The sequence below is a fragment of the Lottia gigantea genome, assembly GCF_000327385.1.
Source record: "Lottia gigantea unplaced genomic scaffold LOTGIsca_129, whole genome shotgun sequence".
Classification (NCBI taxonomy): domain Eukaryota; kingdom Metazoa; phylum Mollusca; class Gastropoda; family Lottiidae; genus Lottia; species Lottia gigantea.
The window spans coordinates 246114-269056 of NW_008707410.1; the positions used below are offsets into that span (position 1 = coordinate 246114).

General features: G+C 34.0%; 2 protein-coding genes across 2 annotated transcripts; both read left to right on the forward strand.

Moving 5' to 3' along the window:
* Nucleotides 1-1668: 1668 nt before the first annotated feature.
* LOTGIDRAFT_224978 (hypothetical protein) lies at nt 1669-10765 on the forward strand (the record flags this gene model as incomplete). Its single annotated transcript, XM_009048817.1, has 19 exons — nt 1669-1870; nt 2119-2294; nt 2513-2605; nt 2911-3082; nt 3364-3498; nt 4003-4170; nt 4320-4488; nt 4884-4953; nt 5090-5317; nt 5908-6002; nt 6211-6346; nt 6461-6601; nt 6749-6864; nt 7241-7307; nt 7570-7683; nt 7934-8049; nt 8462-8579; nt 9077-9223; nt 9613-10765. The coding sequence occupies 19 exons, from the start codon at nt 1669-1671 to the stop codon at nt 9874-9876; spliced, it is 2727 nt and encodes a 908-aa protein (XP_009047065.1). The 3' UTR covers nt 9877-10765.
* A 585-nt stretch (nt 10766-11350) lies between these two features.
* LOTGIDRAFT_238066 (hypothetical protein) lies at nt 11351-19290 on the forward strand. The gene is made up of 4 exons (XM_009048818.1): nt 11351-11509; nt 14838-14918; nt 15176-15267; nt 18654-19290. Exons 1-4 carry the CDS (start codon nt 11437-11439, stop codon nt 18858-18860), a joined length of 453 nt encoding a protein of 150 aa, XP_009047066.1. The 5' UTR covers nt 11351-11436; the 3' UTR covers nt 18861-19290.
* The last annotated feature ends 3653 nt before the right edge of the window (nt 19291-22943 follow it).

Sequence of the window (22943 nt, forward strand, 5' to 3'; positions counted from 1 at the left end):
CATCTTTTGATTTTTGATCTTCTGTTTTTTATAACAAAATTATTAAAGTGTCTCGTAGACAATTAGAATCTAGTGCTTCTCAATCAGGGTTCATGTGCAATCCCACGGGTTAAATGCTCGGGTGAAATCTAGAAGGTGGTGATGGAGGTTAGGGGTGTACTGTATATTGGATATGTAGTTAGTGTTTAAATGTTCTAAAGTTAGCTCCAGATTAAACATCTCTTGTTCAAGAAGAACACCAAGCACACAGTTCTACTGGACAGGGGTCTTGACATCTTCATTGCCTATTATTTGTGATTCCTCATTCTTCAGTCATTATGGTTCATTTTACGCCCTGCAAAAAAGAAAAAAAGCTCTATCAATAATATAATTCATAATATACTCTGTGAACTGCAACTTTAACGAATTTACACTTTATTGTTGAGGATGACTGAAGACAAGCAAAGTCATGCCACACGCCTCATAAATAAAATGAAACGAAATTTGTTTATCACTTATCGTGTTTGTGAACTCGTGAGTCGTTGAACTTTTCTCAAATTTCTGAAATCAGGACTATATGAAGCATTGTTGCATTATTAAACAACTTTCGTTTCAAACTTCTTTAAGAAGATTAGACTACTAGTCTAGGTTATATATTTTGGCAAAAGCCACAATATGCGTGACAGTGAAATGCGGAATCATTGTGTGGAAGTTAAAGCGTTATTTGTTTGGTTTTTTTTAAGTTTAAATTTCCCAAATTCCAAGTCGACGAACTATGATCGGTTGGTAGGCGCCTATCACTTATCAGTCGTGTATTCAGGCGCACATGAGGGGTAGGCCTATCTTTAACTGAGAATTAATTTACCAATTAACTGATTAGAAGGGGATAATCTGATGTCATGTTAATCTGTCCTAATCTTTATTGCCTACAGATGGTAGATTCCTTTGTTCACAGCTTCATATTGAAACTTGATATGGTTCCTTTAAAATTACCTTATAAGGGCATGATACACAGAGTTATCTCCCATTATGGCATATAAACAAACGACAATAAAATCTTTTCCATCAATGAAAAGTTGCAGTCTCTTGAACGAGGTCCATTTCTGAATTGCCAAGACAACGTGATTTTTCGTACAAGAACCAAATCTTCGTAATTTCTTCAGTATTTTTTGTAATATTGCCAACTTCTCAACTCTTCTATAGTCTTCTAGAAGGTACGAAAAGTCTTACTTCCGGTTACTTAGACATGTGAGAGAATATCGTAGTTCCTGACATTTTATAGAATTCTAAGGAACCGAAAACCTCATCAAGGTATATGGATACACTTTTTGAATAATTTTGACTTCAGTGGTGATAATTTTACGTTTCAGTTTCAATTCTTTTTATACAGACATGAAAAAAGAGATCGCAATGGTGAGGGGTGAACTAATTTTTGGTTAGATTAAAAAAGTTTGCATCTTTGAATTAACTTTTTATCTTGGAGGAAAAAAAGGGTTGTTTTATGTAAAATAATGCAGATATTGGGAACCCCTTCATTTTTGTACAGAAAATTATTATGGAGTTTAGGAGCCTAGATCGATCTTAATAAATGATTTTATTCCCAAAATTATAGGAATCCCCATCAAAATATGTAAGGAGGTGCCAATGCTATTTATGCCTTTGATTGCTAGAATTGTAATGTTTTTGTAGATGGGTGATAGTACTGTATTAAAAGAGGAAGGGAACCAGTATTTTAAATCAGGAGAATTGGACAAAGCGTTAGCTAGCTACACTAAAGCTCTAGAGATCCCTAACCTCAAAGACTCAGAAAAAGCTGTCCTGTATAAAAACAGAGCTGCAGTTTATTTAAAGAAAAATGATTTTGGAAATACTATCAAAGATTCTAGTGCTGGTAAGATGATTTGTTTTTGATGTACTGGTACTTCGAAAAAATACTGTGGAAAAAACTAACTTTCTGTACCGTACCTCAGAATTTGAAATTTTTTTAAAGCTTTAAATTATTTAAGAGAGGCAACATATTACTATTGCCTGTGTTATGATTTACATCACATGAATTTATTTTAGAACTTTTTAGTGGGTCCTCACATCTAATATTTTTTATTTGGCTTATTGATAATGATTAACATATCTTTTTTCCAGCCTTAGATCTGGCACCTAATGATCCCAAAGCTTTATTCAGAAGATGCCAGGCATATGAAAGTTCGGGAAAACTTGAAGAAGCGTTCCGTGATGCTGCCTTATTAATGAAAGTAGATCCTGGAAACTCAGCTATTGTTCCTACATTTAAACGATTAAATCCTGTCATTCAACAAAGGGTAGGTAGTATATAGATTCAGTTTGCATTCTGAAATTCAGAGAGTCCGCTTGCTATTTTTTTAGTAATTTTACCCCATTTTTGCTCAAGTTGATTATCATTCTATGATGACTCAAGTTGCAATGATTGACGTGCGATTTTCCAAGACCCCTATTTCTAAGTCAGCTTTAAGCAATAAAACAGATGTCAACATGTTTTCATTTTGAAATAATTTTTTAGGTAAAAGAACAGAACAGTATGACAAATAAAGTGACTCAGATGTTTAAATTCGCTTTTGATCCAGAATGTGAGGACAAAGAAAAGAGAAAACAGGTAATGTACCATTTTATTACAGCAGATTAGATGACCGAATATTGATAGTAGGTTCAAGGGTCTGATTGATAACACCATTAGCCAATCAAATTTTTCCCCTTTCCAGCTCTATGATTGTGTGAAACACAAAAGGAAAAATAGACTAGTTTATCAAGCCCACCAAACTGAACAATGTGCCGATCAATGTTGAAACACGCTTTTAACCCTTTTTGGCCCTCACTGGAGTAGTTCAGTAAAACTAAAAGCTGATCAATATGGTGCAAATTGAAGTGATTTTTAGTGTCATTGTTCCTTATATATTTCAGGCAATCAATAACCTAATCGTACTTAGCAGGGAAGGGGCCTCAGCTAACATGATCTGTAAATATAACGGAATAGAACGTGTGAAAACATTACTGGATGATAAAGACTGTGCTATGATGGTGGGAGGTGTTCGTATTCTTGCCTGTCTTGGTAAAGAAAGCGAAGAAAGAGTAAGTCATTTCCATTATCTTAAAAAAAGAATGTTTGTCGGTCTGGTAATTCAAGAGTTCCCATCTCCATGAAATGAATAGACAAATAGCGTTTTGGATTGTTGTCTGCTGGACAAAAGTTGCTGTGGACTCAATTGAAAGACTGGTGCAACTTCCAGTGCTTACAAAAATCAGCCTGATGGTCAGCTTTAAACCCTTATCATCTATAGTACTTTAATGTGATGTTAGACTTCTAATAACTCCTTTCAAATTTCATATTACTTGGATTATAATTTCAGTCTAGAGAGATCATTGATAAAATAGGTGTACAGAAAATAATGTCCTTGATGGGAGTGAACAATGAAGAAGTCTCCACGTCATGTTGTCATCTTCTACAGAATTTAATGACTTACGGTTCAGAGTTTGATAAATTTACTGAACGTTTAAAAAAATATAAAGAAGATAAGAAGAAAATGGAACATGTTGGACCTTATCCTTATTTTCAACCAGGTGTGATATAAATTTACTTTTAAAATCTGTTGGAGAGATCAATATAGAGAAGTTTGGTCTGACAGGATTCTCGTGAACTTTGGATGTTATTTTTGGATAACTCAAGTTGTCCTTGCAATATATGGATCTTTCTTTCTTATATCATCATAATGACAGTATAAATGGTGAATTTAACATCTTTCTTCCCATGCTAATGTTATTGACATGAGCTCTTTTGACACTGTTTCAGATAAAACACCCTCATCAGGACTGATCGCTTCTGTATTTTGGCAGGCTTATAAAGCATCCTGTGTTTCAGATATTTAGTATTCACCTTATTTTATATTCTTAAACATTTTGACATGATTTGGTATTATATTACTGAGCTGTAAAGTATATTGTCTCTACATGACCTTTTGAAGTTGACCGTTGATTTTGGATGTTTGTTATTTATAGATGAATACAGTGAGAAATATATAGATGAAATATTTTATACCCTCATCAAAATGTTGATAAATAAAAAAGTGTCTGGTTATGGCCGTGATTCAGCCATGGAGATAATGATTAAACATATTGAAAGATTGGATGGTATTGGCTGGATGAAAAAATTCCTCGCGACAGAAGGTATGATATTAATCTTTTAAAGGATTTAGTAATCTAATTATTATTTAGCTATGTGTTTAGACCATACCATTATATCATTTGGAGAGAACCATTAAAATTAGTTTAATTTCAATTTCTGATAATAAAATGTTTTTAATGTATGTATTTAGGTATTGAGAATTTGTTAACGGTAGCTGGAACATTAAAAGTGCACAATACCATCCCAGTGACAGAGCATTCGAGAATGCATGCATCTGTTGCGTTGTCTAAAGTTTGGGATGACACTATGAGTGACAGAGAAAGAGAGATTTTTAAGGACAAATGTAGTGACTATTTCAAGTAAGTTAGAAGAAAGATTAGCTTTTGTAGAATGCCTTCTTCAAAATATCAATGAAATACGAACTTCATCTTATGCCTTGACTGCAATAGCCACTATTTTTCACAGAATGCAGTGATTTGATTTGATTGTATGCCAGGTAAAACAGTCAGTTAGAATGGTCTGCCTTACTCTTCTGAACCTTAAAGAAATTTTGTTTACATTTCCATTGTTTTATTAACATTAAAAAGATAGACATTTAGGATGTGGGATCAAATCAAACACTTTTAGCAGCCCATGTATTAAAAGAATAATGCACCAAAATCATACCGATAACTTACACTCAAAGATAATAATTAACTTGGTAACCTTGTGATGTTGCTGTAGAGCCACAGTTAATTCCTAATATTTATTACAGAGACTTGTTTACAGATGAAATTATGGAGTCCAAAATCGAAGCTGTGGAAGCCATTTCTACTCTTTTACAAGTAAGACATCAATCTTAGTTTGCATTTTGACTTTTGTCCAGTGACTTCTTTAGACTCACACTTTCTATTATCTAAAAAGATATGTATTATTTATCATTACTTGGTTCACCATTTTTATATTGGCCCAATTTTGCAGGGTCCATATGAAGTTGGAAACATGATAATTGGTGCTGAAGGAGTGGTTCAGTTGATGTTTGCCCTGGCCAGTAGTGAGAACCCTTTACATCAACGTATTGCAGTGGAGGCTATTGTACACTCAGCATCCAAAAAGAATCGATGTTCAGGTATATTGAAAGAGGCAGTGCCAATCTTGAAGAAGCTGTATCAAACTGGTGAAGATGAAACTAGAGTCAGAGCTCTTGTGGTAAGTTATAGAATTATTCCCCTTGAAAAAATAATCGCGATACATCGGCCCGATTCTCATAAATACAATTAACTCCCTTTAATGACTAATAGCACGGAATCCTCACGTATTTTAGAAATTGTGTCATGCTCAAATGTTGAAAAATTGCTTTTCACGTATTATTTTGTCTTCAAAAAACGATATGCCAACGGGAAGATAAACGCATGGAATCTGATTATAAACTTTTCTTTTTCCAACGTAATATTTGTTTGCATAGTCATGAAATAATTCCACGAAGCTGTATTCGATGGTTTGATATTTTATTTATTTTTTTTGAAAAAATTTGTTAGTCCTTGTTTGTAACAAATGATGAAAAGTGAGTTTTGTACTTCTAAGCGTGCCAAAATAATTTAAACTGTGTTAAAATATTATTAATTATCAGTTTTCTTTTTCTTTCCCTTTTAATCAAAGAATCGCGATTTATTATCGCAATAAATCGTATCGTTGAACAAGTATCGTTCAGTGTATCAGATCGCCACTTTAGGAATCGTTGCAGCCCTATTGATTATCCTTTGTCCTTGTATGATATAGTCAAGAATTTTATCTTTCAGGGTTTATGTAAACTAGGAAGTTTTGGAGGGACGGATGCCACCTCGAAACCAATGGCTGATGGATCAACTTTGACCTTAGCCAGAGTCTGTAGAAAGTAAGTCTGAATAGGATACAGTTGTTTGTCGAAATTAAGACTGTTACCCATGTTTCTTGGGGGAACTCAACACCCTTTTCTGAGTGTCCATATTTTGTCTTGGTTATTTTTTTGTGATACTTGTGGTCTTTGAGCAGAATTTGGATATAAAACTCCATTTAAGTTGAATAATATTGATAGTTTGTTCATATTGTAATGATTTTTACAGTTTTCTGAAGAAAGCAGCGTTTGATATGAGAAGATGGGCAGCAGAAGGCATGGCCTACCTGTCATTAGATGCTGAAGTGAAAGAAGAACTGTTAGAAGATGCTGAAGCTATTGAAGCTCTCTTTGATGTGGCTAAGGTACTATCAATATTATAAGATCCATATCCCAAAATCTTATGTTCAAAATGATTTCAAGATAAAAATTTGTCCATAGTTGTCAAACCAGACTTAATTTCTGATTATTTTTTGTAGAAAATTGAGAAGAATAGAGTATATGCTACTATAACAATATTTGTTAACCTAACTAACAGTTATGATAAACCTGATATTATGCCTGAACTTATAGAAATGGCTAAATTTGCTAAACAACATGTCCCTGAAGAACATGAAAAGGTGGACTATTTTTCATATTTATACTCACTGATTTCTCAATGTCCTCTGCTCTAAAGTTTCTAACGCATTTTGATATACCTTGTACACGTAAAAACCTGAAATGAAGATCAAGTTTGAATATTTCTAATGAAATTATTATAATTGTAGGATTCTAGTAAATATCTTACAGCCAGGATTCAGAAACTAGCCAAACTAGGTGTTGTCAATGCTTTAGTTGCCATGGCTAGAACAGACAGTAAGGGCAGCCGAGAATTACTTACAAGGTAGGTCTCACTTGATTTTAAAGAATGAGAGATTTATATCTGAGAAACTCATTGATTTTGTTTGAAGTAATTCTAATGCAGGAGAATAAAGATGTTGAGATAAACGCTAGTCTGTGGCTCTGTCTGCATGTTGAAGATCCTCAACTGTTGGGAGAAGAAATATACGCAAATTCGCTTCATTGTTGGTTATGGTCTTATGTCTTTTGTTGAGTAAATTCTCCTGAAGTTCTAGTTTTGGAAATTGAACCCCATTTCCAAACAAATTTTCTTAATGAAGACTTTATGGTCACCAGTGGTCAATAAGATATGGGATTTAATCAATAATATTACAAGAAAAAAGGATGTAAAACTCCATTCCATTTGTTGATTATTACAGAGTGTACATGGGACTGGCTACAGAAGAAAAATTACGAGGGTTAATAGTCCAGCAAGGTGGCGCCAAGGTAGAAAATCTTTTCTGTTCTTGTAGTCTTAGTAAATTGTCAGATATGACTGTATTGTTTCTGTCTCTAGCTATGAACAATCAAAGTGTAAGGTAAGGTTCAGGTAAACTGGATTCCTTTTGTGTACACTTATATATAACTAAACACAGGTGTCTTTGGATTTTATTTAAGCCCACTTATGCTAAGGTGAATGAAGAGAGAAATGGTATGTTAAATAGTTGTTTTATTCATACTGATTCATGACTTTTTTTCTCATTTTCAGAGCTTACTACAACTGGTAGAAAATAATACAGAAATTGGTAAATGTCTAGCTGCTCATGCATTAGCTAAGATAGCTGTTACCATGGAACCACAGACAGCCTTTCCAGGACAACGCGTAAGTTGATAACATAACTTAGAAATGAAATGTCATGAGGTTTAAACCTTACTCTACTGCTCATGATTGGTTCAATGAAAATGGCAGACATTATGCAGTGTGCAATGACTCATTTTTTAACTGAGGGACCTGTAATGTGCTTTTCCTGTAGTAAACAGGACATAATGTATGATCTTCCCTCCACTGAATGATCAGACCTAAATTTTAAGGATAACTTTAATCCTGTTATCTGTTTCTTGTCTCTTTATAGATCTATGAGGTAGTACGGCCATTATTAACCCTGTTAAAAACAGAACGGTCCAGTCTACAGAATTTTGAAGCTCTTCTAGCTCTGACTAATCTAGCATCACATTCAGACTCTGTTAGGTGAGTTTACTTTTACTTCATAGAGGACTTTCTGGAATTTAAACGGAAAAGTTATGCTTTCACTTTGAATTTGTTTTTTTTCTGATTCTTAACCAGATAATTTATTGAAATTGACCTTTACTGATGATGACTGTTATATTTGAAGTGTGTGCATTGAGAGTCTAATTTAAGTCTATATTTTGATAAATACAGTTATATGATTGGCTAAAAAAGCTAGATGTATAATCAGTTTTGTAATTAAACCAGTTATAATTACTGAAACATTAAATCTTACCAGTTGAAAAGTATGATTATCTGACTGATTTCATTTAGAAATTTGATTAGTGCAACACTAAAATCATAAAAAATAAAGGTTTTGAGAAACTTACTCCTGCTCAAAATTTCTGTTAATGTTCCATGATATTATTTACAGGAATCGTATTATAACAGAGAAAGGGATAACAGCAATAGAACAGTATATGTTTGAGGAACATGAGAAATTAAAATTGGCTGCTACAGAATGTATGTGTAATATGGTTATGAATGAAAAGGTATTGACTATCTACTTTTTTTTTTTTGTAATATTTCTGAGGTCGCGATCGATCTGTGATTTAAATGCTTGCTCGCTAACCTGATGCTCCAGGGTTTGATTAGGTCATTGGTCAAGATAATACATTTAAATTTTTCAACTAAGTTTCCCCCGGTCAGTGATACTGATCATAGGGGCTAACATGTAAAAGGGTTTGTTGATGAAGTTTCTGCCCTGGGTATGCTACAGACTATGTAAGTTGGGTTGAAAATCATAAAAAACAGTGCCGATTGTACACTTCATAGTAATGGCTGTTATTTCCTTAGCTCAAACTAGAAAGCCCAATGATTCACTGAAAAATAATAAGAAGAAAAACCATCCACTGTCACTGCAGATAGCTCCTCTTTCAATGTATCAGTACCCTTTGGAGAAGTCAAGCTCTCCTGCCCTGAAATCCATTATATATCAATTATTCATAATTGAACATAAGTTTGACTCATATATCCATGTTATTACTAGGTAGTAGAGCTGTATGAAGCAGAAAATGACCGAGTTAAACTGATGTATTTATATTGTGGAGAGGAAGAACCAAAATTAGTCAAGGCTGCCGCAGGAGCAATTGCAGTGTTAACACAGAGTGAAATTATATGTAATAAAATTATAAATGTAAGTAGACTTATGTTGCTGTTCTTGCAAAATTTCCATCATTGCACACTGAATGGTGTTCTCTTCTTCTTCTTTAGTTTGATCAGGTCTTTAAATGTAGGACATAATTGCATTTCTTTGTTTTTCTTTTTCTTGTATTTGGGCCTATTATGAGAATGTCCTCTAAATTGAAATGCATATGTATGAGACAACTTGATTGCTATAAGATTTTAACAATATTTAGAAGTGAGGAGTACATATAACAAACACAAGACAATATTATATAATAAGCACACTTCTTAATATTATTAATATTAAACACATAAAGTTTAACACGTGTCATCATCAGATTATCATTGTCGCCACATGTAACTGTCATGGTTTTATACTTTAATTCTGTACTATTTCAGATTCAATGCTGGTTGGAAGTTCTGCAAACTCTGGTAGCCAATGAGGATCTAGACATTCAGCATCGTGGCTGTTACATCGCTTACAATATGGTCAACTCCAGTCAGAAAATAGCCGAAAAAATCTTTGAGAGTCAACTGTTTGAGATTATGATGGCAGTGACGAAGCTTGAACAACAGGAACGTGCCAGATCTAAAGAACTTTGTGAAGATGCTTTACAAAAGGCTGTAGAATATGGCATGGTCAAACCAAGGATTGAGGATTAGAGAGGCCAATATTGGTCTGTAATCAAGGGTTGCATGTTAAAATGGACTTTGAAACCCTTTTAGATCATTTGACATCATACTTCACCAAAATGGTAGAAACTCAGATTTCATGACAAAAATGCATTTTAGATTGATGGTTAAATGGAACAAAGCAACGTGCAAAATATCAGTTTGGATTGATGGCTAAAACACAGAAGAAGGAAAAGTGCCTATCAGCAAATTTTAAAGATATCGAGATTGATGGTTAAAATGTAAAAGAAAGCAAAGTGCAAATTAGCAAAGACTTGTGTATGGGGAAAAATTCATTTTGCATTATTCAGTAGATAAATCAATAACTACATCACTTGACATTAATCATACTGCTGTTGAGATCAAAATTTTGTGCAATAATTTCTTTTTTCCTCAAGTTTTTATCATTTTGTGAATGAACTAAGGATCTTCGGGCAGAGAAAAACTTGTGCCTTTTTAGATCTGATGCAGTTTTCAATATTTTCATACTATTTGTAAATTAATGAAAATTTTATATCTTGATATTCCATCCATGTACATATTCCAAATTGTTTTATTTATAAATTTATTTATTTGTCAACATCTACTTAACCTTAATATAATTTCCCTTATTGCACACAACTTTTTGCATTGTGTTCTTTGTCCTCTATTTTACTTAGTAATATGTAGTACTTCCTTTTCAAGAGCACTAGCAAGTAATTTGTTTAGTACTTTTTATCAAAATTACTTCATTGTGCAATGCATGATGTTGCCTCTTTTTAAACTATCTTGTACATTGTGTAATTAAGCTATGAATTTTGTAATTAATGTATGAGAGTGTTTCCATTTCATTTTATAGATCAGAAAGATTGAGAAAATAAAAGAATATACTTGACTAATTAAGTTTGTTGTATCTTTACTATTGTATTAATTGGGTTGAGCCGTTTCAAGATTAAAATGTGGTAATCAATCCACTTAAACTCATCTGATAAGCCCCTATATATAGTTGTCGGTCAATTTTCTACTGTGGCAGATTCTATCAGATGTTTTGAATCGCCAGTTGATCTTTTCTCACTTTTAGATGAATGCTTTTCAACATTGTTGATTTGACGTAGCATTTTATTGTATAGGTGATTGGGTCTGTAAAAATACTTGAATGTTACGTAAATTATTTTTTCAAATATTACAGGATTATGTTGTTTCCACTAACCTTAAAATTGGAAACTATTTCAATTCTAGGCAACTTTATGCAGGCAATTTACGATCCTATATTTTATGCATAGCCGATCAAAAAACAAGATTAACTCCATTACGGAATGGAATTTTATAGTGGACTTGGCTATAGGCTAGGCCTATTCCTGAGTTTTATTGCCATATCAACATCGCGTGAAGAATTCTATCGCCTTACCTCGTGAACTCGATCAATAGGCCCTACGTGATTATCTTCCATTCTGCTAGTATCGTCTGCTCGACTGTTTTCCTGCTTGAATATTCTCATCGTCTGCACTTCCGCGACATTTTTGTATCTGTATTTGTCTGCAACATTCCGATATTGGATCGTCTACTAGTAATATGGCTGATAGCGCGAAAAGAGTAGTTGCTATAGCAGTTGATGAAAGTGAACATTCCGATTTGGCCTTCGAATGTAAGTTAAATTTTTTTCACTATAGATTCTAATCCAGTATGTAATCGTCCGCAAAAATAATAATTTCTGATTTCTGAACAGAATGCAGTCGTTGGTTATCATTCCAAATATTGTGCACAAACCTTAGGGCATTGCGAATCTCAGAAGTAAACGAGCACGGTAGGCTAATGGCAGCACAGAATCGAAGTTTCTCTCGCCAAAATTAGATCACTTGAACTTTCTGGACCGTTAAAGAATCTGTACATTCTGTGATATTCTTGCCTCTTCCTGTAGTCGAGTAGGCAGGGAATTAACCAACACTCCCTTCGGTTATTAGCCGACGAAACCGGACGGGCTACTTACCAGGTCGATTACTTAATGCTCTTTTAAGTGAACTAAATGAAAAATAAATATGTGGACAGAAAGGGATGACTAGTTAACATGTAAGTGGAGGGGAATGCGAACGGGGTATTAAACTTTCAGTTCAAAATAGTTTAAATTATTTAATGAATGAATCATTATTGAAACGTAAATAAAAGCACGAAATCAAATACTTTGTTTGCATTTCACATTTGGTCATGTTGTCTAAAATGTCACTGCTGTGTAACTGTCATTCTATCGTTCGTATACAAACCAACACGTTTTATCTCAAATTTTAAAGTCGGGATACCAGATATTGACCAGAAGACGCTTATTCATTCTTTTTTCTTTGAATGAGAATTCTACCAGATTAAGTGTGTATAAATAATTGTGTAATTAAATAACTAACACACAACTTAGTATTATGGGTTATGATAGGCCTAAATTTGATAAATATCTAACGACGATTTTAAGAAATTGTTATTAAAATATAATTGTGTCCATTTATACATTCTCAGGGAAGTTGGAAATTTTGATTGTATGGCATTTATATGCAGTTCTGCATTTACAAAGAAATCTAATCTTCCAATGTGATGCAGTTAAAACGTCCATTAAAAGATATAGAATATAAAACTTCCTATAGCATGAAAATAACATATTATCCTACTATACTATCATATATAAATTGATATTAAACGAGCACCTGCTAAATATATCAAAATCATAAACAGAGAGCCTGTATTTATAACTGGTAATCTAGAAGATAAACTCTGGTGTTTCTTAAAGATAAACTTGGAATTTCCTACTAAAAAAATGATAGGCACCTTACTGTAATTCCGGTCAGCACGCAACGTTTGAATACTACAAACGTAGATTTATCTTGAAAAGGGAAACATTCAAAATTCACACTGATAATTCCCCAAGTTCTCGAAGATCCTGTCTACCAGCTGATTCTTATGTAAAATAATCAGGGATATAACGTGGGATTCTTGGGATTTTGTCAAGATCTTGGTATTGATCTTTCCTAAATTTTCTAGACTCAATGACAAGATACAAATTTATAGGATTTACAGAGGAGTTTAAGATGATAAATCCCTGCGTTGCACACTGCAACTATCTCCAAAGTAGATTAGTTGCGCTGGTAAATCAGTGTGGCAAATACGAACAGAAATTTGTTTTTATAATGACAAAGCGAATATAAAAAGAATTTCTTCTAAAGCAATTGATTAAGATTGACTTGAAAAATATAATTGAAAAAGTCATCAGTCACGATTATATGGATCTGGCAACTGACTAGAATGCTAGAATGACAAGACGAAATACAATTGATCTGAGCTTTAAATCAGTAGGTGGAATTATTGATGATTCAAAACAACAGATGTTTTTGACAGACTTTTAGATAGCCAATCTTCATACCAATCGTCTTGTTAATCTTGTGTTCAAAATTGTCCTTATCCACACTCCAATGTAAGACGTTCTTTTGTTGTATTAAGACAATAATCCTGAAAGTCATTTTTAATGCCAGCACCCTAACCAATCATCTTAGATTATTCGGAGGGGCAGGTGATATATCTAGAGGAGACAATGGGGTATAGTGTTCAGTTGCAGTAAATTCGTCGGTTATCAGAATTTTTTCAGGGGGAGTATACGAGCAACCTCTCTCGTATGTGAAAAAGGTGGGTTTTGGGTGGCAAAAATATCACCACCTTATTCGAATCTATGCATTTGCTAACAGTCAACCATCCATCTATTTGGAACGTGGTTTAAACCACTATGAGATCTCAGAGAACCCCACTTCCGGAAATCAACCGCTTCAAAAGTGATAGTTTTTTTTTAAATATGCTCTTAACTTAATTCATACACTCAGACTTCAATCAAGAATGTTTCTGTAATCTGGTCGTATGGTTTCTGCTGATTAAATTTTTTTTTCTGTAATGCCGACTGTAAATGTGTTCATATTTGATAAGATTTCTCTTTCTCCTTAGACTTAAGTTGTAATTGTGATTAGTCAGCCAGAAGGGCGTTTTTCGCTTGATTGAGACGAATCTTTGCGGAAATCTCGGATAAAAGAGCTTACATCGGCTATCAGCATCACTTTAAAGAAAATAAATTTTCAACGTTCAGTTCGTCTATAGGTATAAGGAGTCGTCACTTTCGCCAGGTCGTGTTTCGCAGTCACATTCAATTTGTCATTTGTCTTTGAATTTCTTAATGACGTACAGATTGGTATCTGAAGGAAAAAACCTAGCTTAAAAACTCAATTTTTTCTCTTAGGAATTATAGGCCCACTTCCTAACTGTCCCGTAGTAGACTAATGGCACTATCTAGGCAAAATTTACCACATTGCACACCATATAGCGTTGTTCGCCTTTAACTCAATAAGTAGGAGTAAGACTTCATTCGTTTCATTCAGGTTTCTCTAAGCTGCACTGTCTCTGCTACAAGATAATAATAAATGTCTTAATTGTTTATAAAGAGAAAATCGATAACCTTTTGTTAACATAGGAAGTAATAAAAACTTATACATAAATCTAATTTAACGCAACAATTCTTGATAAGATTGGCGCCAACCACTTTCCGTAACTGTTAGATCCGTTGTGTGGAATTGGCTCAAGCTCCGATAGCTTAGAATGTTGAGATTAGGTCCTCACTGGGATTCTATTCAAAGATATAATCAGATAGCACCTTCAGATGGCTCAGCTTATCAAATAAGCTGCTTTTTATTAGCCGAGAGGTGTGGGTGATGCTCGAAGAAAATGCTTGAAAATCGTCTTGTCTTCGGAAGAAACAGTAAAACGTGTGTCATGCTATATCTGCATCCACTGGAAGCGAACGTTGACGTCTACCAACAAACCAGTCACAAAATGGCAAAATTTCCATCATAGCTGACCTAGTCATGGTCTTAAAGCCTCCCCCCTTTCCTATCAATTCATCATATCCAGATGGCAGCATTGTGATCTATATTTACTGAAGTATCGTTTGATTTCAGGGTATTGTAAAAATGTCATGAAAAATGGCGACTTCTTGACATTGATTCATGTTCCCGAGTCATATGACTTGACTCTTGCCAGTAAGTATATTTTGATCTTTCTAAAGCTGAAATATTGTAATGATACTATTAAAGTCTTCTTAATTTGGAATACAATCTGATGAAGCTCAATTTTAACCATCCGTATCACTATTCAGAATACCAGTTCCAACTTGAGTTCGCTTACAATTTGATCGAAACGGAATGCGTAATTATCCTTAACAATTCAGAACAAATGTTTGTCGTTAGTGTCGTCTACATAAACGGAACGTAAAACTCTATTTCTTATCTATTTTCAGGCCCGGCTGTGGTTGAACAGCTGCTGAAGGAGGTGGAAGAAAAGGTCCAGAAAATGGAAGCCAAATATTCACAGAAACTCAAAGATCATAAGGTAATTGTCCATTGAAGGTATGGATTTGACCTTATTCGCATTTTCTATTTACAACGATACAGATCATCCGCACACACCGTACCTTTCTATTCGCACCTTTCATATACTCGTGCATTTTTTGTATGTCATCGGTAATATCTGATATCTACATGATTTTTATTCTGTGAAATGATACAGATCGATGAAAATAAATCTCTAGAGCCATGATAAAAATAATATATTTTGAAACAAACACATCCCTTTAAAGAGAGGAAACATCATTTGGTTTGGACGTCCAAACTATAGAATTAGATGTCATAATCTATAACTATATAGTTCTCGCCGGTCAAGGGGTAGATTATGTCACTGACATGTATCAATATTCACCTACATTAATGGTATAAGATATACCAAGTTTTCGGAAATAACTCCCTATAACATTTTAGTTTGTCTCTACAGCTTCCTGGTGTTGCCATGACAAATTTCCACTTGAGTTACTAAATGCTATTACTAACATCATATTTGCTAATTAATCAAAATGAAAGTAGATCTTGACACGATATGTTTGGAGCGCTGCTTATCTGCTACTCTCGTCCAGGGTATCTTCAGGATAGTAACATTTTTCAACTCGATTTTCTGATAAAACCTGCGTCGCTCAGTGAGTAAGATGCTTGTTAGTTAAACTGAATGTCAGGATCTGAATCAGAGAAATTCCTGCTTAAGTGATGGGGTGAAATGGAGAAAGCACCTTATTGTTGTAGGACAATTAAGAATACTAAGTATAACCAAAACTTCACTTATTCATTAAGACAGCTTCCTGCAAAGTTTCTCTTCAGTTCAGTTCAAATTTCGATATTAGAATTGTGCAGGTCATATACAATCGTTACACCAACTATATTTTACCCCCAGACACAGACATTAGTAATATAACCGGGTTCAATAAGACCTAATGAATCGTATAACAATACAACTGACATCTAAATGGCACTAATAAATCTGACCGGGGAATTCTGGCTAGAAACAGGGAATAACTAATTAACCTTATGTCAGTTCCAAGTCTCTTGGAGTCTGCCGGAATCGATAGAATATGGTAATAAAGGCTATAATATGCATAGTTAAGATGTTATCTTATATAGCATAATATGGAAATAGAATGAAGCTAGTTCTTGTTAATCTATCTTAAAGGTGCGGTCCCAGATGGTTTTTTTTGCTCAAGGTATCTTTGATTGTTTTAATGCTTTTTGAATTTGTATTCTCCGAATTATTTGGTCAGTGAATCATATATTTACTTAAAAGTTGCAATTGATAAAATCTTCAAATTATTTGTTTTGTCTTCGGATCAAAAAGTGAAATTTCGGCTATGTGACACTTTTTAGGATAAAAATTCGACTGGTGCGTCTTCAATCAAATAAAAATTTTGGCTGAATATCTAGGCCATTCTGAACATTGTTGGTACATCGTTCTTAAAGGAAGTCGTTGATAATAACTTCAATGAGAATGGTAATGTTTATATGGCAGACGAACAGACTATAGATTAGAGCTGAAAAATTGAGCTATATCAGCTGGTAAAGTAAATATTTCTATGCCAATATCCCTTTAAGTTAATTTTGATTATTGACATGGATAATGAAATATATTGATGAAAATCTGACGTCATTTTAGAATGAAGGTTATTTATTTTAATGATTTATTCGGTTCGTTTCAAACATAAACTATTTATTACCTTAACAAACTTTCTCAAGATTAAACTTCGACGAACAGAAATTTTCAGAATATATAAAAAAAAATTGATTTATAATAAAACATTGAATGTGCAATGAAGACTAAAGTTATAAAAGTTATAATATGAATTAATTACGTTGTGTAATCAATTAAAGGGATATAGTAGATTAATTTTGACTGATGATAAATTTCGGGTTCCCGTATCATTTTACAAAATTAAAATCTATTGTCATTTTCCTGTACAATTAAATTGTACCGAATGGAAGTGACAGCAGATTTATTAGATTTAGATCAATTGTACGCTGACCAGAAGTTGGAATTTCATTTTGAAATGTATTCCGGATATCTGAATAAAGTTTTATTACTTGATGGGGACCTATTAGGCTAATGCTGCTTTTTTCTTAATGGCTGGTAAAGTAAATTAAACGATTAGATCCCTTGTTTGACTAAAATGTCTGTAAAATGGCAGATTTATATTCTGGAAAGTGTTACGGGAAGCAGTTTTCAGCTGTTATTTATAACTAGACGGCCATATCCCTTTAATGACAAAAAGATGAGCAAAAATGTATTATGATATTTAATATTCGCTATAGTGAGCCAGCGTACATTGATTTTCTGTATGAAATAAAATGTAGCTGATATTTAGATTATTAATTAGATAAAGCCTGTAATAGAGAGTTGTTTAATATCATATTGATTACCAGTTAGAATATATATATTCAACCTTACCGCACTCAAATATTGGGTAGTAGGCGTAGCTTCCCATGTTTGAAAGTTCTGTCAGGTAAGGGACAGGTGGGTCATTTTTGGGTTGATTTGGGCCTTGAATATAATAATATTCATAAGCACTAGAAATGTACGAATATAGCGCAATTCCTTCAAAAATACCTCAAACTAGGAATTTCTCTTCCTAATTCAATCTAGTCTCAAGAAAAGACGAGTGGTCTTTTTAACTTTCAAACAGGATATATTCTAGACACACATAGATTTGAAGACTCAAATTTCGACGGTGAGCATTAGCTTGATTAGCTTAGCTATCAACTTTTCGTTTCTGAGACTAAGGTATGATTGATCAAAAAGATGACCTCTGTCCCTTTAAAAGATATTTTTTTAATCAATTGAATTACTGTATATCCGAAAAGCTGAGATCAATCTTAGTTAAAATTTTGTGGAACTACACAAGGGCTATTAATATTTGACGATAGTTTGATTATATATCTAGATATTTCAGACAAAAAGATGTGAAATCCTGACTCACCAATCGATTGTGAATTTACAGTAAATCAACTCGACTTGTTTCATCATCGATCGTTATCAAATACTAGTAAACTCAATTTGTATGGAAAATCTGTAAGCTAACTTGATCCACGGAGGCTGTACGAGTCGATGTTTAACCCTTACCACAACAACACAATCTTCAATTCGTTTAAGACATATAACTTCCAAATTTTACCATGGTATTTAACCAAACGTGTCATACATGGGGGTTGAGTTATGGCTATAGAGTCGAAAGTCACGGGGCTATTATAACTTATATCAAAATTCGTCTGAACACAAGTTTTGAAGAGTCTCATCAAATCACTGATTGTGATGATGTAGTAACATCTAGATCAGTATCATCAGATACCCCATCCATTCACGCTTGTAAGATACTTCCCTTCTATTTTATTTTTTTTTTATTCCAGTTATGTGGAAAGTTTCGAACCAGTGGTGGTAAACCAGGGGAAGTAATCGTCAATATCGTAAAGGAAGAAAAAGCAGACCTGGTAGTGACCGGAACTAGAGGATTGGGAAAATTCCGTAGAACCATCATGGGCAGTGTTAGTGACTACATCATCCATCATTCCCCCGTACCTGTCATCGTTTGCCGATACAAACCTGAACAAAAGTAGGAACGCGTCGGAAGAATTAATTTAGATCCTAGATGTTGAGTTACACTGTAGAAACTCACCCAAAACATAATTTTAAGTAGTTCATGTTATAATTTAGATGTTGTTGCAGCAATACTTCATAAACCCCGAAATTCAAATCTCGTTTTAAGAAGTTTGGCGCGAAAGGTCATGGGATACCATCAGAGCGATTGCTTCATTTACGTAACAAAAATCATCCTGATTTAAACTTGAACTCCAATCTTCCATATTTTTTATTTGAACTCTTCCCATCATCCATCATATTGATAGAAATAATGCATGTGTGGAAGTGTTCAATAGAAAGTTGAGGAATGTTATATAGATAGTTGACTGGATGACTATATCCAGCTCCGCGGTTTGGATTAGAATGAATAAACTGTTTCATTGTTCTGTAATAAACTATGTTTTCTTTATTTCCAATCTTATTAATTGGTTGTTGTCTGTCGAGGTAGGGTGGATCCTAGACTGGTTGGGTGACACATTGATTATGGTAGTGGTCCATACAGCCGCGCACCAGATATCGTTGAAATGATAACAGAGAAGCCTATTTGCTGCAATTGCACACTGTTTGGCGTTAGCCCTACAGAAAAGTAAGACGTAACACGCCATACGCATAAGATACAAAAACTATCGTTTTGTAATTTGGATTGGTCTGCAATTTTTCACGGATTGTTCCCCTTTAAACTGTTCTATTGATCTTGGTATTGGTAAAATGGCTATTAACAAACCTTGTATCCAGTTACAAAGTCAGTAGTATTTTAGTTCTTGTGAATGTGTTTTGAGGAAATTTCCCTCATTGCACGCTATCATGGCGTTGCAGAACTTCAGTAACCCAAGAAGAGACTGAGAGGCAGGATATAGAATTCTATTTCCTTTTTAATTCAAGATTTATGAATCATTTTTTTCAGCAATTTGATAATTCTGACAAATGTAAGATGATAAATTTTAATTGAAAGAAAGTTTCTTTTTATAAATGAGATAAAAATTGGTATAAATATTATAAAATAAAACAAAATAAAACCCTTATCACCTTAAAAAAATTCATTTCTCTCGCTCGAGATATAGAGAAGAACAAATTAAAACTCCGATAAAAAATCTAAATATATCTTTTTGTACTTCTTGTACGATTTCTGTCTGTGGATATAGTTGCCTTAAAAAGTTTAACCGACTGATAGAAAGAGATTTATTTAAGCTATGTGTATCACTTTTTAAAATTGAAATCCGACATCAATTTAATACAAATGATATGCAGACGGAAGTGACGATAGTAAATTGAGAGGCGATTTATGCAAGAAAAATGCCCTATTGCCGTCAGTGGTAACACAAATTTGAGAGAAAGTTAATAAAGGCCAGGAGGCCCACACTGGCACAAAGGTTGTCCACCAACTTTGATATTCAAGATGATTTGTCCTAAGATTTTTTGAATACTGTATTATTATAAATAACAATATACCAATCCACGCCACATGTGACCATATACCACCGACCGACGACAGGTCTGAAATCTACCAGCTGTCGTCTGCTGATTATCGCAGTTCAAACAATACTATATTTTCAATAATTCTACCTTAGACATGCGTATTACACAGTGAATATCGCTCAATCTACATTCCGTATTTAACTACTATAGAATGTGTTTAGATTCTAACGAGAACGTGGTATGTAGAAGGTACTAGTGATATTATTATTGACGTCTGCTAGCCTGGATAATGGCGGGAATTATTACTGTATAGTACTTGTAACGTACTTGTCGCGTCTGGCACGGTTTCAGTAAGTACCAATATATTTTACAAATTTAATTAAGTCATTTGCCATAATTAATTTGATTTACGTCATCGATCGAATGTAGTCGTCCATTTTGGATTAGATTCTGCGGGACTATCTGCCACTCTACTGAGATCGATATGACTATCTTTTTACGTTGTTACGGGAGATAATTGAATATTTGTATAACCCTGAAATACAACTTGCTTGTGGATGTTAAGCAGGCGTTCCACAGCAGACTTGTTTTAGAATTTTAAAATCACTCTTTTTGGATTGGAAATTTGCGGACTTGATCTTGGAATTTCTTGTCCATTCTTGGGAATATTCGGGCTTTTGGAACTACAATTTCAGACGAAATCTTCTGGAATTTGTGTTTAAGTCGACGAGGCCTTGACTAGATACTGTGTGGTTTTAAAGAGACCTTCGTAGCAGGAACAAACGGTAAGAAAAGACTGATATTTAAGTTAATGCGGTTTTAATTAGTGTCAAAATTAGCCTAGTTTTGTCTGTATTCGGGTTCAAATCTGCAATGAGTCTAATACCATGTATTATTTTTTTTTTTTAAATAGATTTTTATTGCCTTCTTATTCAATTCAAGTCCAGATCACTTTAGGAAAGAGCAATTTGATTTCCCAAATGAAAAGTAATCTTGTATACTAGTACAGTATATTATGCGAGTGCAGTCCGACCTTTGTATAAGACTCCCTAGTACTATGATATGTGCGAACAGAATGACCCTTGTGTAGTGGTATGAATAGGCTCTGACAACTATATTATGCACGTGCAGACTGGCCAGTGTCTGGGAGTATAGACTCTCAATACTATGATATGCACGTACATTAAGAACCCTAAGTAAGGATCTATGCACCGAGTTTCATGCTATGTACGTTCATCAAGGCCTCCTGTGTTAGGGTATACGCACGATGTACTATGGTGTGCACGTGTATCAAGGTCAAGCTTTGAATACTATATGCATGTGCATCAAGGTCATTGTATAAGGGTATAAACCCTGAGTACAATGCTATACACATGTAGCCTGGTCCTGTCTAAGGGTGTACAATGTTATACACATGTATCAAGGCCCCTTGTAAGGGTATTGACTTTAACTAATTACATTGTCGTTAGATAACCAAGCCAAATTCTAATCCCAATTTGCAACCAATTATCTGTTAAAGTGTAAATTTAAAAGTCATTAGTCGAGAAGTTAATGTATTTTCCCGATGTGTATATGTTGTTAATGTAGGGTAGGTCAGAATATGCTGGCTAGGTTTTGAAAATGAATGTTCAGTCTGGATTTTGAATTATTCAGTTATTCTTCACTCAAACGGTTACAATGATCTTAGTTACAACAGAGTGGTTGACTGTTGTACTAGTGACTGCTTATAAGGGTATCAGAAGGTGATGCACTGTTGTACTGTGGTCATATAAAGCAACACTTGCATCACCTTAATCTAGGTTATAATCTAGTGTGTAGATCATCGTTGTACTATTGAGTATAGAAATTTCAATAATATTTAAATCTCGGTTGTATTTTAGAGGATGGTTCACTGTTGTACTATTGTCTGTCGATAGAAACACCCAGCATAGAGTAACTTAGATTTTATTTTATGGAATTGTTTACTATTTTACAATTGTCTGTTGGTAGATACACAAGACATCACCTTACTTTGGGTTATATTTCAGAGGGTGATTCAGTGTTGTGCGAATGTCTGTTTAAAGAAACACCAAGCATCACATATAATTGGGTTTTACATGTATTCCAGTGTTGTACTATTGTCTGTTTATAGAAATACAAGACATCACATAAAACTCTTGGTTGCATTCTAGAGGGTGTTACGCTATTGTACTAAACTTTGACCGTGTGTGCGTTGAAGTTCGCTGGACTGAAAAACTTCCTCTGACCATACTGCCTGGAGTTAGGCTATACGTAATATTCCATGTTATTAATTTAGCACACCAAGAAATAGAAAAGTAGGACGCGAAGCTCATTTACTTGTCTGCATTCAGATTTTCTGAATTAAGTTAAAAGAAATTGGAAGTAGGACTAATGATCATGGTTGTCTGGAGTAAAATTTCATAAATAAACAAACCTAAGTTCAATAAACAGTCTAGGTATTCAACCATCTGCGGTGCTTGTGTTTGATGGCTGCAGAGATTAAAGTCAACGTGTGCTTCAAGCTTGATATAAAGCTAAAATATCTATGGCATTGTCGTAATGAATGTTTGAAAACCTTTGAAATTCGGACTGATTTTACTGATTTAAGAAAGAAATTGATTTTTCTGATAAGGTCAAAACCGGAA